The 19,351-nt window shown below is 38.8% G+C and overlaps 1 protein-coding gene across 2 annotated transcripts in view; it reads right to left on the bottom strand.

Moving 5' to 3' along the window:
* Positions 1-14,512, bottom strand: part of frya (furry homolog a (Drosophila)) — a 66,880-nt gene extending 52,368 nt beyond the window's left edge. Inside the window, exons 1-2 of one of the 2 annotated variants that reach the window (XM_077566022.1) lie at positions 14,037-14,512; positions 332-543 (exon numbers count right to left, since the gene is read on the bottom strand). In XM_077566022.1, the coding sequence (XP_077422148.1) occupies positions 332-543; positions 14,037-14,262 (438 nt within the window). In that variant the 5' untranslated portion in view covers positions 14,263-14,512. Of the gene's footprint in view, positions 1-331; positions 544-10,305; positions 10,771-14,036 lie in introns of those variants that run through there. The other variant, XM_077566021.1, reaches the window with a different exon arrangement.
* Positions 14,513-19,351: the final 4,839 nt, after the last annotated feature.

Consider the following 19,351-nt stretch of genomic DNA (forward strand, 5'->3'; position numbering starts at 1 on the left):
GCATTGGAATATAGCTAAATTTCATCATTATTCAGTTTGAAACTGGGGGGAAAAGATCTTTTTTGCAACATGGCCCTGGTTGAGCTCTTATACTCTGCTGCCACCTGTTGGCCTTTTTTTTTTTTTTTAAATAACTACCATTGCTTTAAGCGACCTCTTCAGGTCAGAAGCTGCATCAAAGCCTTCTGTATGCTCTAGCTTAAAATGACATTAAAAAAAAAACCTAAATACGTTTTTGGGAGCAAATGAGTTAATTTAAAATGTAAGTATTTCAAATGTATTTAAGTATAACCCCACCAGGAAGAAGGCAATATTTCAGCCCCCGACTCACCAGCGGCTCCGCCATGATGACGCAGATCTTGCGCTCCGACACGGTGGCGAAGGCGGCAAAGAGTCTCTTCAGGACGTATTCGCCCGGCTTGCTCTCGGGGTCCACGTTGATCGGCATGGCGACCGGCGGGCTCTTCGCCCCTTGAGGACTGCAGACTGGAGGGAGGGGCGTCGTCGCGAGGGGCTTGTTGTAGCCGTTGCCCACGGGCGAGGCTGTGGAAACAACACACCAGCAAGCGGAATAAGATTTTAAGACGCGGTCACATTAGGCGCAGTTTCAACATTTTCATTCAGCGATTCTTTCGCATACCACAAGAGGGCGCCTGCACGCAACCGTCACACTTTCAGAACGACTGATTGTAGGCAACAGAGTGTCGCAATTTGGTGTCCATCTATTAAAAAGTGTTTCACAAAAGTGTTTTCTTTTGAAAAATCTTATGGGACACCACAAAAAAAATGTCACAAAAAGTATGCGAGATTTTAACTCTTTGACTGCCAAAAACGTTAAATAACGTTTAGTAAAATCCTATGGAGGAGTGCCAAAGACGTTAAAAGACGTTTGTTTCAAAACAGAGGTGAAACTAACCATTTTCTATTGTGGATTACTGAAAAATGGAATAAGGTAGAAACAAACTTTTTTTTTCTGATGAAAGATGAGAGTCCAATCTTTTTTTGGTAGTATGTGTGTTTCCATAGTCCAAACACATACTTTTCTATGGACCTTGAAAGATCAGTCAAAATGCTTAAAATCGGCTGGCACCCACGGCATCCCTTTTCTGAAAACGTCTGGCAGTCAAAGAGTTAATTATTAGGTGGATCCACGGATAATTGTGGAAGACAATTTGGTATTTAATCACTGTTCACCTGCTTTCTGTTTGGGACTCGTTTGGGCAAATGATCAAGTAATTATTTGAATTTGATGTATGAGCTCTGGAATTCACCCAAAACAGCCTCTTGTAACCACAATTTCAAATTGTTGAATTTTAGGGATTGATCCTTTAGACTCTTTTGTGCATCCTGTCCACCTAATAGCAAGTTAATAACTGAAACTCTTGTTTTGGGGAGGGGTGGGGGGTGCTTGCTTGTCAAAACTGCTGAAAAAGACCCCATCAAATATGATGAACCTGTTGGGTAATATCAATAAACAGCGATAACAAGCGGGCTAATAAATAATGAGAGTTGAGTGTGTTTGCCCCAAACATGGACCTTAAAAATTCCCAGCGTGGCGAAAACATTCCTGACGCACGCTGGCCAAAGGGCAGCAACTTTTGCTTTCCTACGGCGACGCCGCGCGCGGAAATGAAAGCCTCATGGGCAGCAGCTGCTGTTTTCATTTCATGTCAGTGACCTGCGAGAGCAGCCAAAGATCTCACGCATGTGACCGGGCCGTGTCGCGTTACCATGACGACCAACGCAAAATAGAAATGAAGTAACAAAAACAATCATGTCAGAACTGTACTCAAATGTATAATATGAACGGATGATGTGGGTTCCCTATTAAGAGCGAACCTTCAATGTTGTGAATTTGCTGTTTAATGCTTTTTTTTGTGTATTTTTTTTTTTTTTAATTAAATTAAATAGAATGTCAATTTGTTTTTGCATTGTGATAATTGAATGGACAACGTGCTGCTCTGCATCTGCTGGACACGCCGTAAGCCATACAGAAATACGACATAGATTGGATGATGAAACATAGAAGACTGTACTTTTGTTTTCCACAAAGGATAAAGAATATATGCCCATGAGCATTGCACTTTTGTTGAAATTAAGTTGTTAAACAAATTCATAATCACAGCAAGACTGATGCTAGCTTTGTTAGGTGTTTGGTGTTTTGCTTTGTGGTTCAGCGTTAAGCTAAGCAAAAATACAATATGTGCTTTGGCTAAGAAAAGAACATGTGAAAACGTCTTTATCTAATGTTTAGTTTCAGAGTAAACTTCAGTAGGAGTGGCAGGAAGAAGTTTGAAGGCAGCACGTGGACAATGTTTTGTAGAATTGTCAAGTTTGCGTCCACAATTCCATCACTTGCAAATAAACTTTGAAATATTTGCAAGTTGGCTAAGTTGAGGTGCCTATGTATGTCTGTTTAAAAAAATAAATAAAAAATTAAGTATTTAGATTAAATAATGAATAGTAAAATGTTCCAAAAAAATGTGAGACTCCACATTTTTAAGTTCTCAGAAAAAGAAACTAAAGATAGATGAAAAATTTGGAACAAGATCGAACAAAAAAAGGGCAAAAAAAGAAAATGTTCTAAAAGTTACCACAAAATGTCCAATATGAAAAAAAGAAATCACCCAAATGACCATAAAATGTCCATAAAATTGCCACACACAAAAAAAGACCGAAAAAAATGGTCATAAAATTGATAGCAAAAAAGGCAGGAACATAAATAAATAAATACACAAATAATAATAATAAAAAATCACCATGGAATGTCCAAAAAAAGCAAGATTTTTTTTTATCTGTTTTGTCTGCTTTAAAAAAAATATACGGGTACAGTCTAAACACGTAACATAGGCATAAACATATATTTTTTAAAGGGGTGGAGCCTATTGTGGCTTAATGTCAGAAAACCAATCAATCGTCACCAAAATGTAAGTGATCGTTTCAACCTATGCGCAGTTTAACCTCTGCAAAGCGTCTCCGATGTTTTAATGAAAATGTATTCCTCATGAAATGACACTACAAGCTTCTCAGCTTTCTCAGAAATGTTGGTGATGATCGATCACAATGTTCTGACATTAAGCTTTTTTGTTTTTAGATGAACTATTTTAGACAAAACCTGACTTTATCTTCCGCTAAGTCTGAACGTCCACGACCATCTATGCTAACGCTGCCGTAAAGTCGTAAATGTTTGTATTCCTCTTTCTTCCCATCAAAAGTGTCCAACTTTTGAAATGTCCCCAGAATGTCGCGGCCGTGTTTGGCAGACCTTCCCAGGACCCGCGTGCCTCGGCGCTTTCCAAGGAACGAGCGGCACGCGCGACCTCCCTCGGCACTCACCCAAACCCTTGATGAAGCCGATGACGCTGGCCTTACTCCAGCACACGGCCGTGGCGTCCATGCTGGGGAAGTCGCACGGCGTATTCCCAAAAAGTCTCCCCTACGGTAACCCGCCGCCGACGTCCATGTTCTGCGCGTCAGCCGGCCGCGTCCTCCCGGGGAATACTTTCCATGGTGGGTGTGTGGGAACGGGCGCCGACGAGACGGGAGCGCGCACAAAACGTGTCTGTCGCTCGCCTTCCCCTCCGGGTCTGTGTTTGGCTTCCCCCTCTCGCTCGCCTTGTGAGCAGCGTGTGCCGCCTTCCAGGAGTGAAGGTCAATTTCTAGCCCGGCAAAGCCTGCCGATGCTGCAGGGGCATCGCTGGCATCGCTGCGTGACTATAATTAGCCCCGCACAGGAAGGACAGGCCTCGTACTATCCTGACATCAGACATGAAGATGGAAGGCGCGATTGTGCGTGAAGCTCTTTGTGTCTCTCGGGCATGTGACTGGCCAACGAGGGGACATGACATCGGCGAGGGCCGCGCTGAAAACAAACCCAGCGTGGTACAGCGCCCTGAGGACCGAACAATCAGGCAAACACGTGGCTACTTATCTAACTCGGGTTGCAATAGAGGTCACGAGAGACCGGAAGAGTCACAGAAAGGTCTACATCGGTTGATTAAGGTCTTCAGATATTTGATTAAGAAACGCTACGGGATTACGTTTTTCACTCGTAAACTCCAAGTACATTTTACAAGGAAAGTTCTGAGCAGTTTATTGAAGAAGAGAAACTACTCAAGTAATGAAAGGAATTCATGACCTTCAGCTTGGGAGACAGCCACTCTAGCACCTGAGCCGAGCCACTCTAGCACCTGAGCCGAGCCACTTTTGCAGTTAGCATAACTGGTGTGTCCAAACTCTCTGAAGGGAGAAGGATTCCGCCTGACACCATCTACTGACACACAGCAGGAGCGGCATGGCTCAGGTGGTAGAGTGGCCGGCTCCCAACCTGAAGGTTGGGTTCGTTCCTCAACCCTTGAGTAGCTTTAAAAAATATATATATATACTGTACATATATATATATATATATATATATATATATATATATATATATATATATTAAACTGGTAAAATGTGTTCTCCTTGTAAAATGTACTTTGAATTTCTGAGTGAAAAAAACTGAAATTGTCAAATTAGCTTCCAATGAGCTTTTGTAAGTGTTCAGTTGATTTTGTTGATTGCTGCCCATTTCGACAGGCAACTCGTTGGTCTGTGAAAATGCTGCCACAGAACCTTACATCGTTTTTCATACTTGAAAGCAGTTCTGGTTTAAGTAGGCAAAAACAGATTCGATTATCCAGCCAATTTCTCATCCGTTGAATGAAATGATATTAATCACTGATGTGGTCGTCATCATTTCGTATATATGATAACACATTTCACCGGTTTGGGCTGTTTTGATGTCGCTGAATCTGAATATTTGACTATAACTTGGTGTTTCCAAATTTCTTGAAAAAAAAAGTGCTAAGAAAACGTCAAGTTATGACATTAGTATTTTTCCCGCTACACTTATGTTGAGGCTGCATCTTTCATTTTCGATACGATATCGTAAAAGTCAGCATATGTTACCGCAGAGAGCCTTCCATATGCAAATCACCTGAAAATCGAGCAAAATTTTCAAAAATTTGCCAATAATAGTAGTAAACAAATTCAGAAACGTCAAAGCACAAACACGACTTTTAATATCAATCATTGTACATTTGGTAAACCGTCTAAGCGCATGAATTGTCCAAATATTGAGCTCTCGAAAATTAGAAACAGATGTCATCAAAATGTGCCCGCAAACCATTAAAATATCATTTGGAACTCGTAAAAAATTTAAAAAAAGATGTTGGCCAGTGTAATGCAAAACGTGTCAACATTTTATCGACACGTAGGTATATATTTATATATTTTATTGTTGCTTAGTTACATGACGTTAAGAGCTATTTTTTTTCCTCATCTTTTCTTCATTTATTCATCTAAAAGAAAAAGTATTAAATGAATACAAATAAACACAAACGCAAATTTACATTGGAAAAAAAAATCCCATTTGAAATACAAGCAGTTTTCCAGGAATGTCCGCTCTTGTGTCGGGTGCATTTTAGTGTCTTGTACAATGTTGTTGACGCCACCAAGCAAACATCCGCTTCAACTCTTTGTGAAGAAACCAAAACACGACCTGAAAACCACTGTTGAGTCCAAACCATGACGTTTTTTTCTCCACCTATTTTGAAACCTTTTTTTTTTAGGCAACCCAAATAAATCTATTTTGTGGTATTTATAAGTGAACATTTGGTGTGAGAGGAGACGGCGCCAACGCTTTCCTGTTCAATGGATTGAGCAGGCCGGCCTCTCAAATGGACTTTGATTCAGTCGCAACTCGAGCCGCGTTTCCAACGTCAACACAGAACTGAAAGGGGAGTTCTTGCATTATCGTCACACGCACACACACGCACGAATGACTAAAAATAATCACACACGGTTCCTTCAGTAGAATGCAAGAGGCTAAAAAAAAAACGTGCGTGTCACGTTACGTAATCAGCAGGAACACCCTGACACAAGCTTTATGATGTCAAGTTTGTACGGCAAAGGGAGAGAAAAAAAAAAAGAAGCTTTGCCGACTTGTGTTCGTCACTGAAATGGAAAAAGGATCAAATTAAGAAAGAGTGCGTTCAATGTTGATATTATGACATCATTTTTATAAAAAGGTAAATAATGACTAGCTCTTTGAGACTTGGTGGTTACATTTATTTCCATCAAAGTCGCACAATGTAAATAAAGTAAACTGTAATAGAACAGAATTTTACTCATTTTATTTTTTTCCATGTATTTAAAAAAATATCATTTAATTTACTAAATAAATTCTGATTTGACATCAAATGTAACAGAACATGAAATTGTTCTGTTCTTTAACAGAAAAAAAAACTCCATTAGAAATACATATATTGATTGTTAAAATAAGTACACAAATGTATTGTAATTTCACAAATATTTATTTGTTATTTAATGGAATAAAATGTTACATTCAACTTTAAAACCCTAAACAAAAATGGGGAAAAAACTGAGAAATTACCAGTACAAATTTGCAATTATTTTACAAGAATTTCTATGTGAATTGACAATTTTTTGCGTGAATCATACGCAAAGCAAACAATTGGACTTGGAATTTGACGTAGAAAAATGCAATATAAATGAATTACCCTCACAGTAAACTGTTGCAATTTGAAACCCGATATCCAGTTTTTCAACAATTATTGGCCATGTTTTGAAAAATTAATCATATTATTTTTTTGTTAGATTACATACAAAAAATATTTTTAATTACAGTAAAAATTGTACTTTAATAATGAAAAAAAAAAACTGTTTTTACGAGTGATTTTTTGTTATTTCACAGTATTTTTCTGCCGCCCCAGCTGCCGGAAAATTACCTTTTTTTTTTAAAGGACATTTTTCTTTTTTAGATTAGATTCCGCATATTTGCCATTTGCAAATTCACCAATTTGCTGATTTTTTTGGGGGGGGGGAACGCCTATTCACTTTTTTTTTTTATATATATACTTTTTTTCTCCCAAAAACAAATAAATACGTTCTATTTTAAATGTTTTAAGTGTCCCAAAGATGTATTTATACTTTTTTTTTTATGCTAGAGCATACAAAAGGCTTTGATGCAGCCTCTCAACTGCAAAGAACGGTTGAAGAAATGGTACTTATTACACAAACGGCCAGCAGGTGGCAGCAGAGCAAAGGAGATGAATCAGGGCCGTGTTGAAAAAAAACTCAATTACTCACAATTCTAAATAGATTTTTCTGAATTATGATGAAAAAGCTATATTCGAATGCTAATTGCTGCAAAACGGAAACAGATACAAATGTACTTTTTTCCTGATGAAAGAAGAGACTCTAATCTTTCTTTTGGTAGCGTCCATGTTTTTATAGGAATACAACACAAAGTTCTGTGCGTGTCGCGCATTTAAAGGTCCGTTAGCCGCCCGCCGCCAACTGTGGCGTGATGATGAAACAGCACACCGTCATCAGATGATGACGCAAGCGCCCTTCTGTTTACATTCCAACGCAATATTATGGACTTTGTAGTCCGTCTGCTCGCCAATGACTTTCACTTTCAAGACGGTCTTAGAAGACACGAGACAAACGGGAGCGGATCTCCTCCCCGCGTATGGAAGAAGCCAAGTCGGCTGCGGGTGAAGCGCCGCTAATCCTATTAGCGCGTCCTCGCGCTTAGCATCAGCGCTTGAGAACTTAAATACAGCCAAGCGGCAACAGGAGCGCGTATGCGATGAGATGCTTAATCATTGCACTCTCACATCAACGTTATATGAGAGCGAGCGTATTTACAACGTAAGTGTTTCATGCCTATTTCCGTCAACATTTCGGCCATGTTTACATTGGCAGAAAACAACCACATAGACGCTACTGAAGCACTTTTATGCACGCACAAATGAAAACAATGAAACACTCGTAAAAAAAACTGTAATGCTCTCAAATGATCTCACACACAATACTACCACTACTAATAATAATAATAATTTTACATTTCAAATCTCAAAGTAAAACATTGGTGCAATTAATCAAAATTCCATTACAATTTCAATATTACACTCCACAATTACAAAATCAGCACAAAAAAAAGATTATTGATACAAATTTTTGAGTTGTAAAAATTTATACATTTGCAGCTTCTTAAAATTTCAAAATAACAAATTTTATTTTAAAATAATATATATATATATATATATATATATATATATATATATATATATATATATATATATATATATATTTATTTATTTATTTATTTTTTACGTTTAAACATGTTCTTGCTTTGTACCCAAAAATAAATTATTGTCCTAATCGTGTTAATTTTTTACCAACATAAATAAATAAATATATATTATTATAAATATATATTATTATAAATATATATTTTTATATAATATATATATATATATATATATATAATTTTTTTTTTTTGTTGTTTGGTCCAAAAGGAACTTACATAATTATAGTGTTTCTATATTTTTCTGTAATTGGTCTTAATATTTTTAAATGCTTGATAATTTTCTTGTTTTTGTACCCAAAAATAAATCGAATAAATCAATTATTGCCAAAATAATGGTAGCATCCCTCGATGAAAACTAATTCTAGTCAAATATAGCTTTAAAAATGTTCACACACGCAACTGAAATTCTCACACGACTGAAAAAGCACTTTTCCTAGATTTGAAATTGACGCCGTACGTTCCTCCACTTGGCAGCTGTCGACAATTATTTCGCTCACTAATGATGGACGCACTTGTAACGCTTCCGTCACAACTTGACGAACAGCCGAGCGGCGACGAGCCGCTGAATTGTTTCATGTAAGCAGCGAGACACGGATGGCGTGATTGTGACAACTTCTGGAGGAGGATGCGTTACCGTGGCGATGCTGTTGCTAGGCGACACACAACTACAAGTTCCATTTAAAACCCGCCAAAAAATAGCTGAGTTAAGAAGAAAAATGACACGGTGATCATTTGACGCCAGCGTGAAGGCTTACCACAATTTTTGGGAAACCACACAAATCAAAAAATTTGCGAGATTTCCACAGGCAACAACATACGTGCTCTAGCCGCACACCTTTTCCGTAAACAAACACAGTGCAGCTCAGCCTCTGGCTTGCACACGTCATGGCTAGGCATTAAAAAAAAAAAAGATAACATATAAAGGGCAACTTCAAAACGCTTCTCCAGGCTTTTCAGGTTGAGCCGCGACAATAAATGCCGTTTTGACCATTTATTTCATTGCTTGATGTAATGCCTTTGCATGTGGGAAAGGGGAGTCAAAAAGTACAGTAAAAAGATCCAATTAAACTAAATTAAGCATGCCGATACCAGACAGACACAGCAGCTGCTGTCATCCACAGCTCACGCCCAGACACTCACACACACATGCACTCACAACAGGCTCCGCCTCTTAAAGGCACGTCACTAAGTGACAGAACGCATGCAGTATTTTCTATATACATGAGGCTTGTAATTGTTTCATTGTTTTAAATGTGATGTGTAAAGTCAAGAAGAAGAAAAATAGTTTGAAGGTGTTTTGATGGTTGTGGATTTTCGCATCGTACCTTCGACAATAAAGACAATTCTAAGCGTTAGAATGCAGACGGTTCAAAATGTGACTGCATTTGTCGTTGGCCTTCATTAACATTCTAAAAAAAGAAAATGACAAATAAGGATAGCTGAACCGATTCCTGGCCTTATTTCAAGGTATCGGTACTCACGAAGGCAGCCGATACCACTTGTGGTTGCTTTGCAATTTCAAGGAAAAACAACCATATTGGAATCTTTCTTTAAAACGGACTAAATGCAATTTTTATTGCTTATGAAGTCAATTGAGAGATTCATTATGAAATGACGACCTGCTGCTTACTGGACAATGCACTTCACACCAACTGTGCCACCGAGCAGTATCGGACACCTGGTATTGGTGATAAGTTCTACGTATGCAAGTGGGCGTGGAAATTGATACTTAGAAAAAGTTCAATGTCCGTCCCATTGAAAACGAATGTGGAAAAGTTGATATTTAACGTTCAATTGCGCCAATACTGTAATTAATTTGAAATCAGACGATATATCGACCCCGGGCCGGGAAGCGCGAATTTTTGAAGCAAATTGAAATTTGAATAGTGGAAATTGGAAACATTAAGTCGGAGTTGCTACACGGCAAAAAGTGTGGAGAATAAAAAACATACTGACATACTGGATGTGGGAATGCTTCATATCTCTCATTGTTTTTTGAGGGGAAATGTTATGTATCAAAAGTAGTAGCGACAACTCAAGAGCTAAGTGCTCGCGTACTAGTATCGGTATCGAAGAGTTGGCATTTGAATTTGAAATTCCAATCAAGCAATTTTCTGGTTCTGAGAAGAGACCGAGCTGCTACTCACAGCCGCTCCACGATTTGAGCAGAGATTTGATGCTGATCTCAAAGAAGCCCGAGTCCTGCTGGCTGGCCATGATGGCCGACGGCTGATCTGGGGCCGGCGTCAGCGCCGTCAGCGCCGTCACCGCCGTCACCGCCGTCGTCACCCCTTTCGCGCGGCAACGGTGGAGCCTCTGCCGTCCTCTCCCGCGCGCTCTTCCTTCCCGCCGCTCCCGCACTCGCCTCCACTGGCGCTCGCTCGGCATGTGGCCGTGTGCAGCGAGGGGCGGGCGGTGGGCGGGGCTTAAGACCTGCCTTTAAATAAGCGCGTGCGGAGGCCGCCAGTGCGGGGAGCAATCCTCTTAGCCGGCGCGCAGTTAATAATAACTACTGTTTGTCGGCGTGCACTGCCTGATGATGATGATGATGATGATGATGAGTGCGTTACAGCGGCGCATCTCTCGTCTGTCAGATGGAGAAGAACTATAAGCATAAGTAGGACGTGACGTGATGTGGGACGGAGGAGGGAAGAGCGCATTCAAGTGATCAGCGGGATTATCGGTGCTTAGGTGACCTCTGACGCTTGCCTTTTAACCCCTTCACGTCCTGACGCCGCTTGTCAAACGCACTCCCGATCGACGGGTCGATGTTTTGCTTCGAGTCGCAAGTGCAAATTTGACTTACGAGTGCGATTCGGACTCGATGGCGGAGGAGAACTTTGGAATTTTCATTTTGAGGTCCTTTTTATTTCCTTTTTAGATGAATTCATTTTAATTCCTTTTCAGTGTGGTTCTTTGATTAGTTTTTTTTATTTAAAACCCTCGTAAGGAAAGTGTCCAATTTTTGTCTTTTTGCTTTTTATTATTATTCATATCAAATATAAAGCGTATGAAAAAAATCACTGAGTGAGCTGAAATTGAACCCAATTGTCCAAAACATGTTGAAGTTCAAAATGGCACCTTCCAAAATTTCATTATATTATTATATGTGGGAAACAATTTTTTATAGTACATATGAGTAAAAATGTCCAAATTTTGGCCCATTGACTCTCATTGCAAATTTTCATGTTTTTTGATGCACTGTACCCTTGATGTGTTATTGTGCATTTCCCGCGATTACCCAATTTATTCCTTCACTGGGGTATCAACTAAATGTAGAATTTTTTTATTTTAATTTTTTTTACTTTAAATTCATAAAAAAACATAATACACCACATGATGCTAGAGAATTAATTATCATTTTTGGTTCAGCTGACTTTTGTGCTTCTTATTCCTTTTGGCTCATTTTACTTATGTGAGGTTAAAAAAAAAAAAAAAAACTTACGAGGGTTTTTAAAAATGCTTACTTTTAGTTCTAGTTTCAGTATTAGTTTTTTTTTCTTTTTTAAAGTGTAATGTAAAAAGGATTTTTGTTTTTACTTTATTTTATTAACCAAATTGTTTTTTGAATTTTAGTTTTCGTTCACTAAAATAACTTTGCTCATTATTATTATTCAAGTAAAGTCTAAGTGTTGTCAATTTGACGAAACCGTCTGAGTGGAAAGTACTTCATTTGATCATGTACACTTGATTAAAATGTGGTAGCCTGATTGAATTTAACACATTGTAATCATGTGCAACTGATGCACATGTTCGAATTAAATTAATTCAATTTTTTTTTTTTCATTACACTGAAGCAGAAGAAGTTGATAAAGGCCAGAACACAAGTTAAAATAAATCAATAATATTCTCTGTCCATGAAAATATGGGGCAAAACAGTGAAGCAAATAAAGTTCAGCAAGTACAGCATATTTCTTTTTAGCAATTAAGGAATAATAGTTCATTTCCTTGCATTCTTTTTAATTATTAATGAGTATTTTTTGCAGTGCTATTCTATAGAGTGCTATTTTTATTTATTTTTTTTACAGAAAATTTACAAAAAGGTTTTTTTTTCAGGGATTGGAACGGATTAATGGAATTTCAATTCATTTCAATGGATAAAGTTGATTTGATATTCTTTTGATTCTGAGTTCCTTGCGTGACCACTTATGTCATCCATAAGACTTCAATAATACTCATCTGTTATGCAAAAACGGAAGCCACACTTCATGTTTCCTCATTTGCAGTTAGTACATAAACAATGACATGTTATGACTAGAAACAGGTTGTTTGATTAAGAAGGGGGGGGGGCAACATTTGAAACACATGAAGTTCAAATGTTTGTAATGTAAATCAGACAAATGGCCTCAAGGAAGGGCTGCTTTTACCTGCTTATGCAATTTGGTGTTGAATAAGGCAACATGGAATGAAAGGTGCAGTTAAAGAGCGCACTTGGACAAAAACAAGGCTCTTAACTTCTGCTGCAATAGATTTGTACTACTTAAAAAAATAAAATTGAATCATGGTCCCCAAAGAGCATATTTTCCCAGCATTCACTGCCAGTTAGATTGTTTCCTTGCAAGAAAATCACAAAGAGGATGAAAACAGCTCATTAGCCAAAAGACAGATCAGCGCAAACGCTGACATCGTCTCATCAACAAGCACTTGCACGACGACTTTTACGTCATCCTGAGAAACGTGCTTCGTTCCATCTGAATCGAAGAAACGTCACAAGTGAGACGAAGGACAAAAACGAATGTCAACTGCTTCGAGAGACCAGGACAAAAGAAGATGTCAGTCAAAACGGACCATGTTTTGACATCTGGCTGGACAACGCAGGCGTACCTAATGTTGTGTCCGCTGAGGGCCATCCAGAGAAATGTAAACCTGTGCAGCCCAAGACCCCCCCCCCCCCCCCCCGCCCCCACACACGAAGACGTTATTAAGAGCATTATCAAGCACTGATGAAGGTGAGGAATGCCAGCTATGTGTCCACTATCTCAGCGCTACGTACTCCCCCTGGGCCCCCAGGGGCCCCTTTACATCTTGGGACCTCGGCTTGTCAAATACCGGACGGGTCATTCCACAATCGGAGGACATTTTCGCCGAGCGCACACGTGACCACGTTTTGACCAAAACGTTTTGAATTCAACGTGTAGAAGAGAAAGAAAAGTGAGTGACGTGACTCAGCAGAGATGACAAGCGACTTTCTCTCACCCTGCGCAAGGATATTTCTTTATTTTGATCCGCCCCCCCTCCCAAAAAAAAGTCAAACTGTCATTGATCCCTTTTCTGTCCTACTTGTCTTTATAAATAAAGTTGAGTTGAGTCCTCACCATGGTCACAGGTGAGCTGGAGCCAATCCCAGCGGATAAGAGGCGGGGCTACAACCTGGACTTTTGGCCAGCTAATTGCAGAGAAAAATACGCATTTGTTTATTTTTATTAGAAAGCTAGCAGTGACCACTTAGCATAGCAGCTAACACAGATAGCATTAGCGTGAATTTGTAAACTCTGAAATCAATCAAATTTGTATTTTGGCACCTTGAGATACAAGTGCACCAGATTTGTTTTGTTTTTTTGTGAGATATGAGCCATTTTTTTGGGTTCGACTTTCAATACAATACAAAAACTTGAGATACGAGCGACGCACGCTGGCAGGTGACAACGCAACGAGCAGCGAGAGCATTCTTCAAAAGGAGGTTTCAAGCTTTATATTGCCGCTCTCCTCTTTAAATATGTAAGAAAAAAACATGTATTACGTTATAAGGATTTATTAGCCATTTTTCCTGAAAACGTAATAAAAAAATATATATATACAATTTATTTTATTTTTGAAAAATGTTGCCTCCAATTGTGGAATGACCCCAAATGACTGAACGAATGTGGACTGGACCTACTTTCAAGGATGGTGGGCCTCTTCTTGTGCCGCATCTTTTTAAACTTCCCTCTAAAGTCCCGCGGCGGGAAAACATCCAAGCTGGCAACACGACCCGAGACGGCCGGGACAGCCTCATCCTGCGGACGCTCTGTCCCCGTCCCCGCCGGCACCGGCACCGGCACCGGCACCGGCTCGGCCTCGGAGCTCATGTTGGCAGGCGGCGAGCCCCGGCTCACTTCCATCATTCTTCCATGTGAGAAAAGTGATCTTCCCTTCCTCCTCCTCTTCTTCTTCTTCTTCTTCTTCTTCTTCTTCTCTTCCTGCACTTGAAGTTGTCGTCTGTCTTTCTGCTCGCCTGCTGTCGCTCTGCCCGCTCATGTGTGCGAACCTCAACACTTGTCAGGACAGTTGAGCTCGTTACAGTCACAAAAAGAAAAAAGAAAAAGAGGTTTTAAATTACTTGGACGGCCCCTCCTCTTTTCGGGGCCAAAAGGCGAGAAAAGAAAGTCATGGCTAAAAAAAAAAAAAAATGAGGGCGGGACAGAGAAGGAGAGAAACATCCCCGCCTAGTGCGTGCGCGCGTGCGTGCGCGCGTGCCCAGCAGGCATTCCTGAATACATATCCTGTATTTGTCTTGCGCTATTTGACTGCTGGAATCGTGCACGCCCCCCCCCCCCCCTCACGCCGAAGACGTGTTTAATAGCCAACAAGATGCCAAACACAGACGCCAAAATGAAGACAGATGGCCCACGTCATAATAAAAAGGATAGCATTTAAACGAAAATATAATAAATAAAATGACTATGCAAGCAAACCAAGTGAACCCCCCCCCCCAAAAAAATATATTATTATTATATATATTAATATCAATATGATTGTATTAATTATTTATACTAGATGTATAAATGATGATTTTTTTTTTAGTGTTAAAGCACTTTGAGTACCTTGCAGGTAGAAAAGCGCTACGCAAGTTAAAAATAAATAAATAAATAAAATGAAAGAAAGAAAAGAACGCCTACAAATTGATGTGTGGATAAAAATAAGGAAAAATTGAAGGCGGGGTTGAATAAAAACGTATGAATAAAATGGGCCAAAACTGAAGTAGAAATCAAAAAGTCAAAGCAAGTGGATGACGTTTGGAGTGTCAACTCAAAATAAAAAAAAATAAAATAAGAAGTCAAATGCTTTTGCTTTGGTCAACTCGGTGGAGGCTGCTCGCACCTTCTCCCAACATCAACCACTTTCCCCCTCATCTGACCTACATCACCATTTAGCAATACAAACGGCCACTCTTCTCTGTGTGTGTGTGTGTGCGTGTCCCAATGTGTGTGTGTGTGTGTGTCAATATGTGTGTGAAGGCGTATTTCTGTTTTCACAGTGACAACATGGAACAAGCAGCCTTACAACAAGTGCTCCCTCTCAAATGTGTTTTGGCTTCTTTTGAAGGAATTGTCACACGGGAATGAAGTCACGCATTCGTCTTGTCATGTGACGCAGTCCCACAATTGATCACGTGCACAAAAACGAGCCCCCTTTCCGCCAATCAACATTTTGGGGTTTTCGTGGTTCTTTCGTTGTTACCGTCACAAAGCAACAGCGCTCACGAGTTTGTCAAAGCATATTTAAATGTGAAAAAAAAATGCACAAAATCATTTGCTCCCAAAAACGTAGAAATATGGTCTATTTTAAAAATCACCATGCCCCAAAGACGTATTTATATGTTTTTACGTTTGTTTGTTTTTTGCTAGAGCATACGGAGGGCTTTGATGCAGCCTCTGAACTGAAGAAGTCACTCAAAGCAATGGTGGTTATTACAAAAACGGCCAGCAGGTGGCAGCAGATTATAAGAAATCAACCAGGGCCATGTTGCAAAAAAAGCTCTCCCCCCCCACTGTTTTAAACAGATTTGTGAATAATGATGAAACTTAGCGATATTCTAATGCTATTTGCCGTAAAACTGAAACGGATAGAAATATACTCTAATCTTTGTTTTTGGTAGGTTCCATGTTTTTTAGCAATGGAACAGAATATTCTGTGGGCCTTGCAAAATCTGTCAAAATAAAGTAAAAGAGCTGGGAGCGAAGGGGGTTGCTTCGGGGGGAAATGGCTGGGAGTGAATGAGTCAAGACGAGTTTACATTAAAATGAAAAGTCAATTTTTTGGGGTATGATTTTGTTAGAATGTTTTTCCTTTGGATAAATTGTATGCTGGAATATTTAAAATAGCAGTTATTATTCTGTAAAGTTTCTCAATTCTACATTTATCTCTCTCAAGTAAGGCCAGAAAGTTTGGTGTTTGGTGATGTAAATTTGTAATGCCTCTGGACATGGCATTTAATGTTTTTTTTAATGCCATCTCGGGTATTCATTTGAGCAAAATCCATTTCATAACCTTTAATGCTTTTTTTTTTTCTAACGACCCGTGGAAACCCTCGTTAAGTTCTCACTCATTCACATTTTTTTTTATATTTGAACATTACATAACATTAGCACGGATTTACAACCCTGTTACTCAAATAAGAGTAATACTAAAATGACATTCATATTCAAATACAATGTTATCTATTTGTGAAGAATTTATTCAGTAGCATTTGATATGACATATAGAATATCTATGGTCAATTACATCAGAAATCAAACTGGATGTTGGCTTTAAGAACTAATCATTTTAACCATAAAATATCTTAAAACTGATTTAACTGAAGTGTTGTGCATTTGTTCATATTTTTCTAAGGGGGGGGGGGGGAGGGTTGCAGGACAGAAGCTACCTTGTGTCAAAAAAGAAATGTGCAGAAAATTGACAGTAACAGTGCCCCCTCTAGTGGTCAATGCATGTATGACAACAATGCCACAAGTAGGTTGGATTTATTTATTTTTTCAATCATGAAAGATTATTTCTTGTGTTTTTTTCTTCCCAAAGTGAAGATAAGCATCGACTCCAAACATTTGCCGCTTCGAGTCACAATAACATATTTCTTCTTCTTTTACAAACCACTGACAACATAACACTGTCTCATACCTGAGTTTATTTTTCCATTTGAAAAGCGAAATGCGTGCTGGCGGGCGGGCGGGAATCCAGAGTGAGACCAGCAGGTTATTCGGGGGGAGTCAAACCGACGCCGTTTCCATGGCGAGACGCTTTTGCATTTGCACATGATGAATAATTGATAGACATCAGGCCTCCCTCATGTTAGTTTGACTCCTGAGTGTGTGTGTGGACTACACAACAAGTGCACAAATGTGTGTGTGTGCGTGCGTACGCGGGGGGGGGGGGGGGGGGGAGATGTTGTTCGCCAGCGCAAAAATATTGCAACAGAGGCGCTCAACTCATGTCACTTGGAAACACCACAGACAAGCTAAAGGAGAACATCAACAGGGGCCGAAAATGCCCAAGCATACATTCTTTATCCTCGGTGAAGAATGACTAATATTACGGCAGCTTTAGTTCGCACTACGAAAAAAATGAACAAGGAAGTAACAGTTGACCTCGGCAATAAGGAAGCAAAGCGATAGTTTGTTGTTATCACTGTTGCCACGGTAACCAACGACAGTATTTGAGTAAAACTCGTTTAGAATAGCATACAATGTAAAAAAGAATACTACAAATATAGAGAGAATAAAAAAATAAATAATGCAATAATAGCACATTTCCACAATAGGGACTTTTTGGTAAGAGAGCAGCAAAGTGGACAACAATAGCAATATTCAAGAATATAAAAAGTCGGACATATCATTATAAATATCATTCATTATTATATTCAGTTTTTATTTCTAATAATCCACGAGTAGCAATGTTATTTGTAACCAGGAAAGTTAATTGTGTTGCTTATAATACTCACGCTTGCAAAAAAGAAATGGCATCATTTGAAAAATAGCATTACACTCATTCACATACTGTACTTTTTTACTAATCTCAGGAAATATCAAATCATCACAATACTGTTACTCATTTTGCATATTTGAAAATATTCCATGATATAAAAAGTGCACTTGACCTTTTTGTCCGACGACAAAACGGGAGGCAAGCAAGCAAAAGGACACAAAGAAGAAGAAAATAAAGAAGAAGAAAATAAAGAATTTGAAAATTACCTCCCGATGCAGCCGGTGTTGTCATTTGAAATCCTTTTCAGGCTTGGAGAGTCCCCAGCAAAAAAAAAAAAGGTCCTCTTCTGCTCCACTTCGGGTCTCCATCGGGCCCGTTTGTGGCGTTCTGGTTCCGCCCACTGGCTCGCTTGCCAGCCCATCATATCGGGTTCTCCTAAATAATGAACAAAATGTGGAAGAGGTGCTGCTGCCTCAAGCGAACGACTCAAGTCATCGTACCACAGGCCACTTCGTTCCCCCAAAAAACAAGAAAATGACGGGAGACGTCCAAAATAACATTAAAAAGCAACGTCAGTAATGCTTACATTAAAATGTGATGCACATCAAAGTTTAACAACAACTCAAATGAAATTTATTACATCGTTATTTTGGATTAATTGTATTTTTTTTTTTTTCATTTCCATTCCTTTATTTAAAAACATGACATCATGTCAATTGTCATAAATGAAGATTCAGTTTCAAAAAAATGCAAAACATGTTGATTATTGTTTTCCAAAGTAAAAGGAAACATTTGCAAATGTCTTATTTTGAAAAAACAAAGATACATGTCACGTCTTGGCACTCTTTTCCAGATATGTCAAATTAAACATTTTGTTCCCCATGATTTATTTTTCATGTGTTTCTTTTATTGTATTTTCCTAATTATTATTATTAGTAAAAAAGCATAACAATTGCAAACTAGCTATCAGTCTGCTTTCAATCTGAAGAATATTTACTGTTGAGAGGCTGAAATTCCGAGGATTTAAGCGTAACAAGGTCTCTAAATGATTAATTGTTTATCAAAAATATGAATCGATTTTTTGTTTTCACAATCGATTAGTTGAAGATTAATTGTTGCGCATCGAATTACAAATAAAGCTTCACTGTACTTAATCAGAGCAACAACAAAAAAAAGACCATTAATTATGCAGTCCTACAAAGATGATGTCAGCTGTCTGAAATTCACCATACTCTTGAATCTTTAAAAAAAAACATTTTTTTTAATAATCATTACATGACATTTTACAGCAACAGCACTTTTTTTTCTCATACAATTCTGAAATGCTTTGACACAACCACAACTCAGACACCCACCAAAAAGCAAAAATATATTAATTAGCCCAGCAGATGGCGCCACAGGACCAACACCTTGAAAAGTGAATCAGCTTGGATTTAGGGTGTTAAAAAAGATAAAATTGACAAAGATTTTAGATTGCAAGAAAGAAAACGACGATGATTTGTTTTTGTTGTT

This window comes from Vanacampus margaritifer, chromosome 5 (assembly GCF_051991255.1).
Source record: "Vanacampus margaritifer isolate UIUO_Vmar chromosome 5, RoL_Vmar_1.0, whole genome shotgun sequence".
Lineage (NCBI taxonomy): Eukaryota > Metazoa > Chordata > Actinopteri > Syngnathiformes > Syngnathidae > Vanacampus > Vanacampus margaritifer.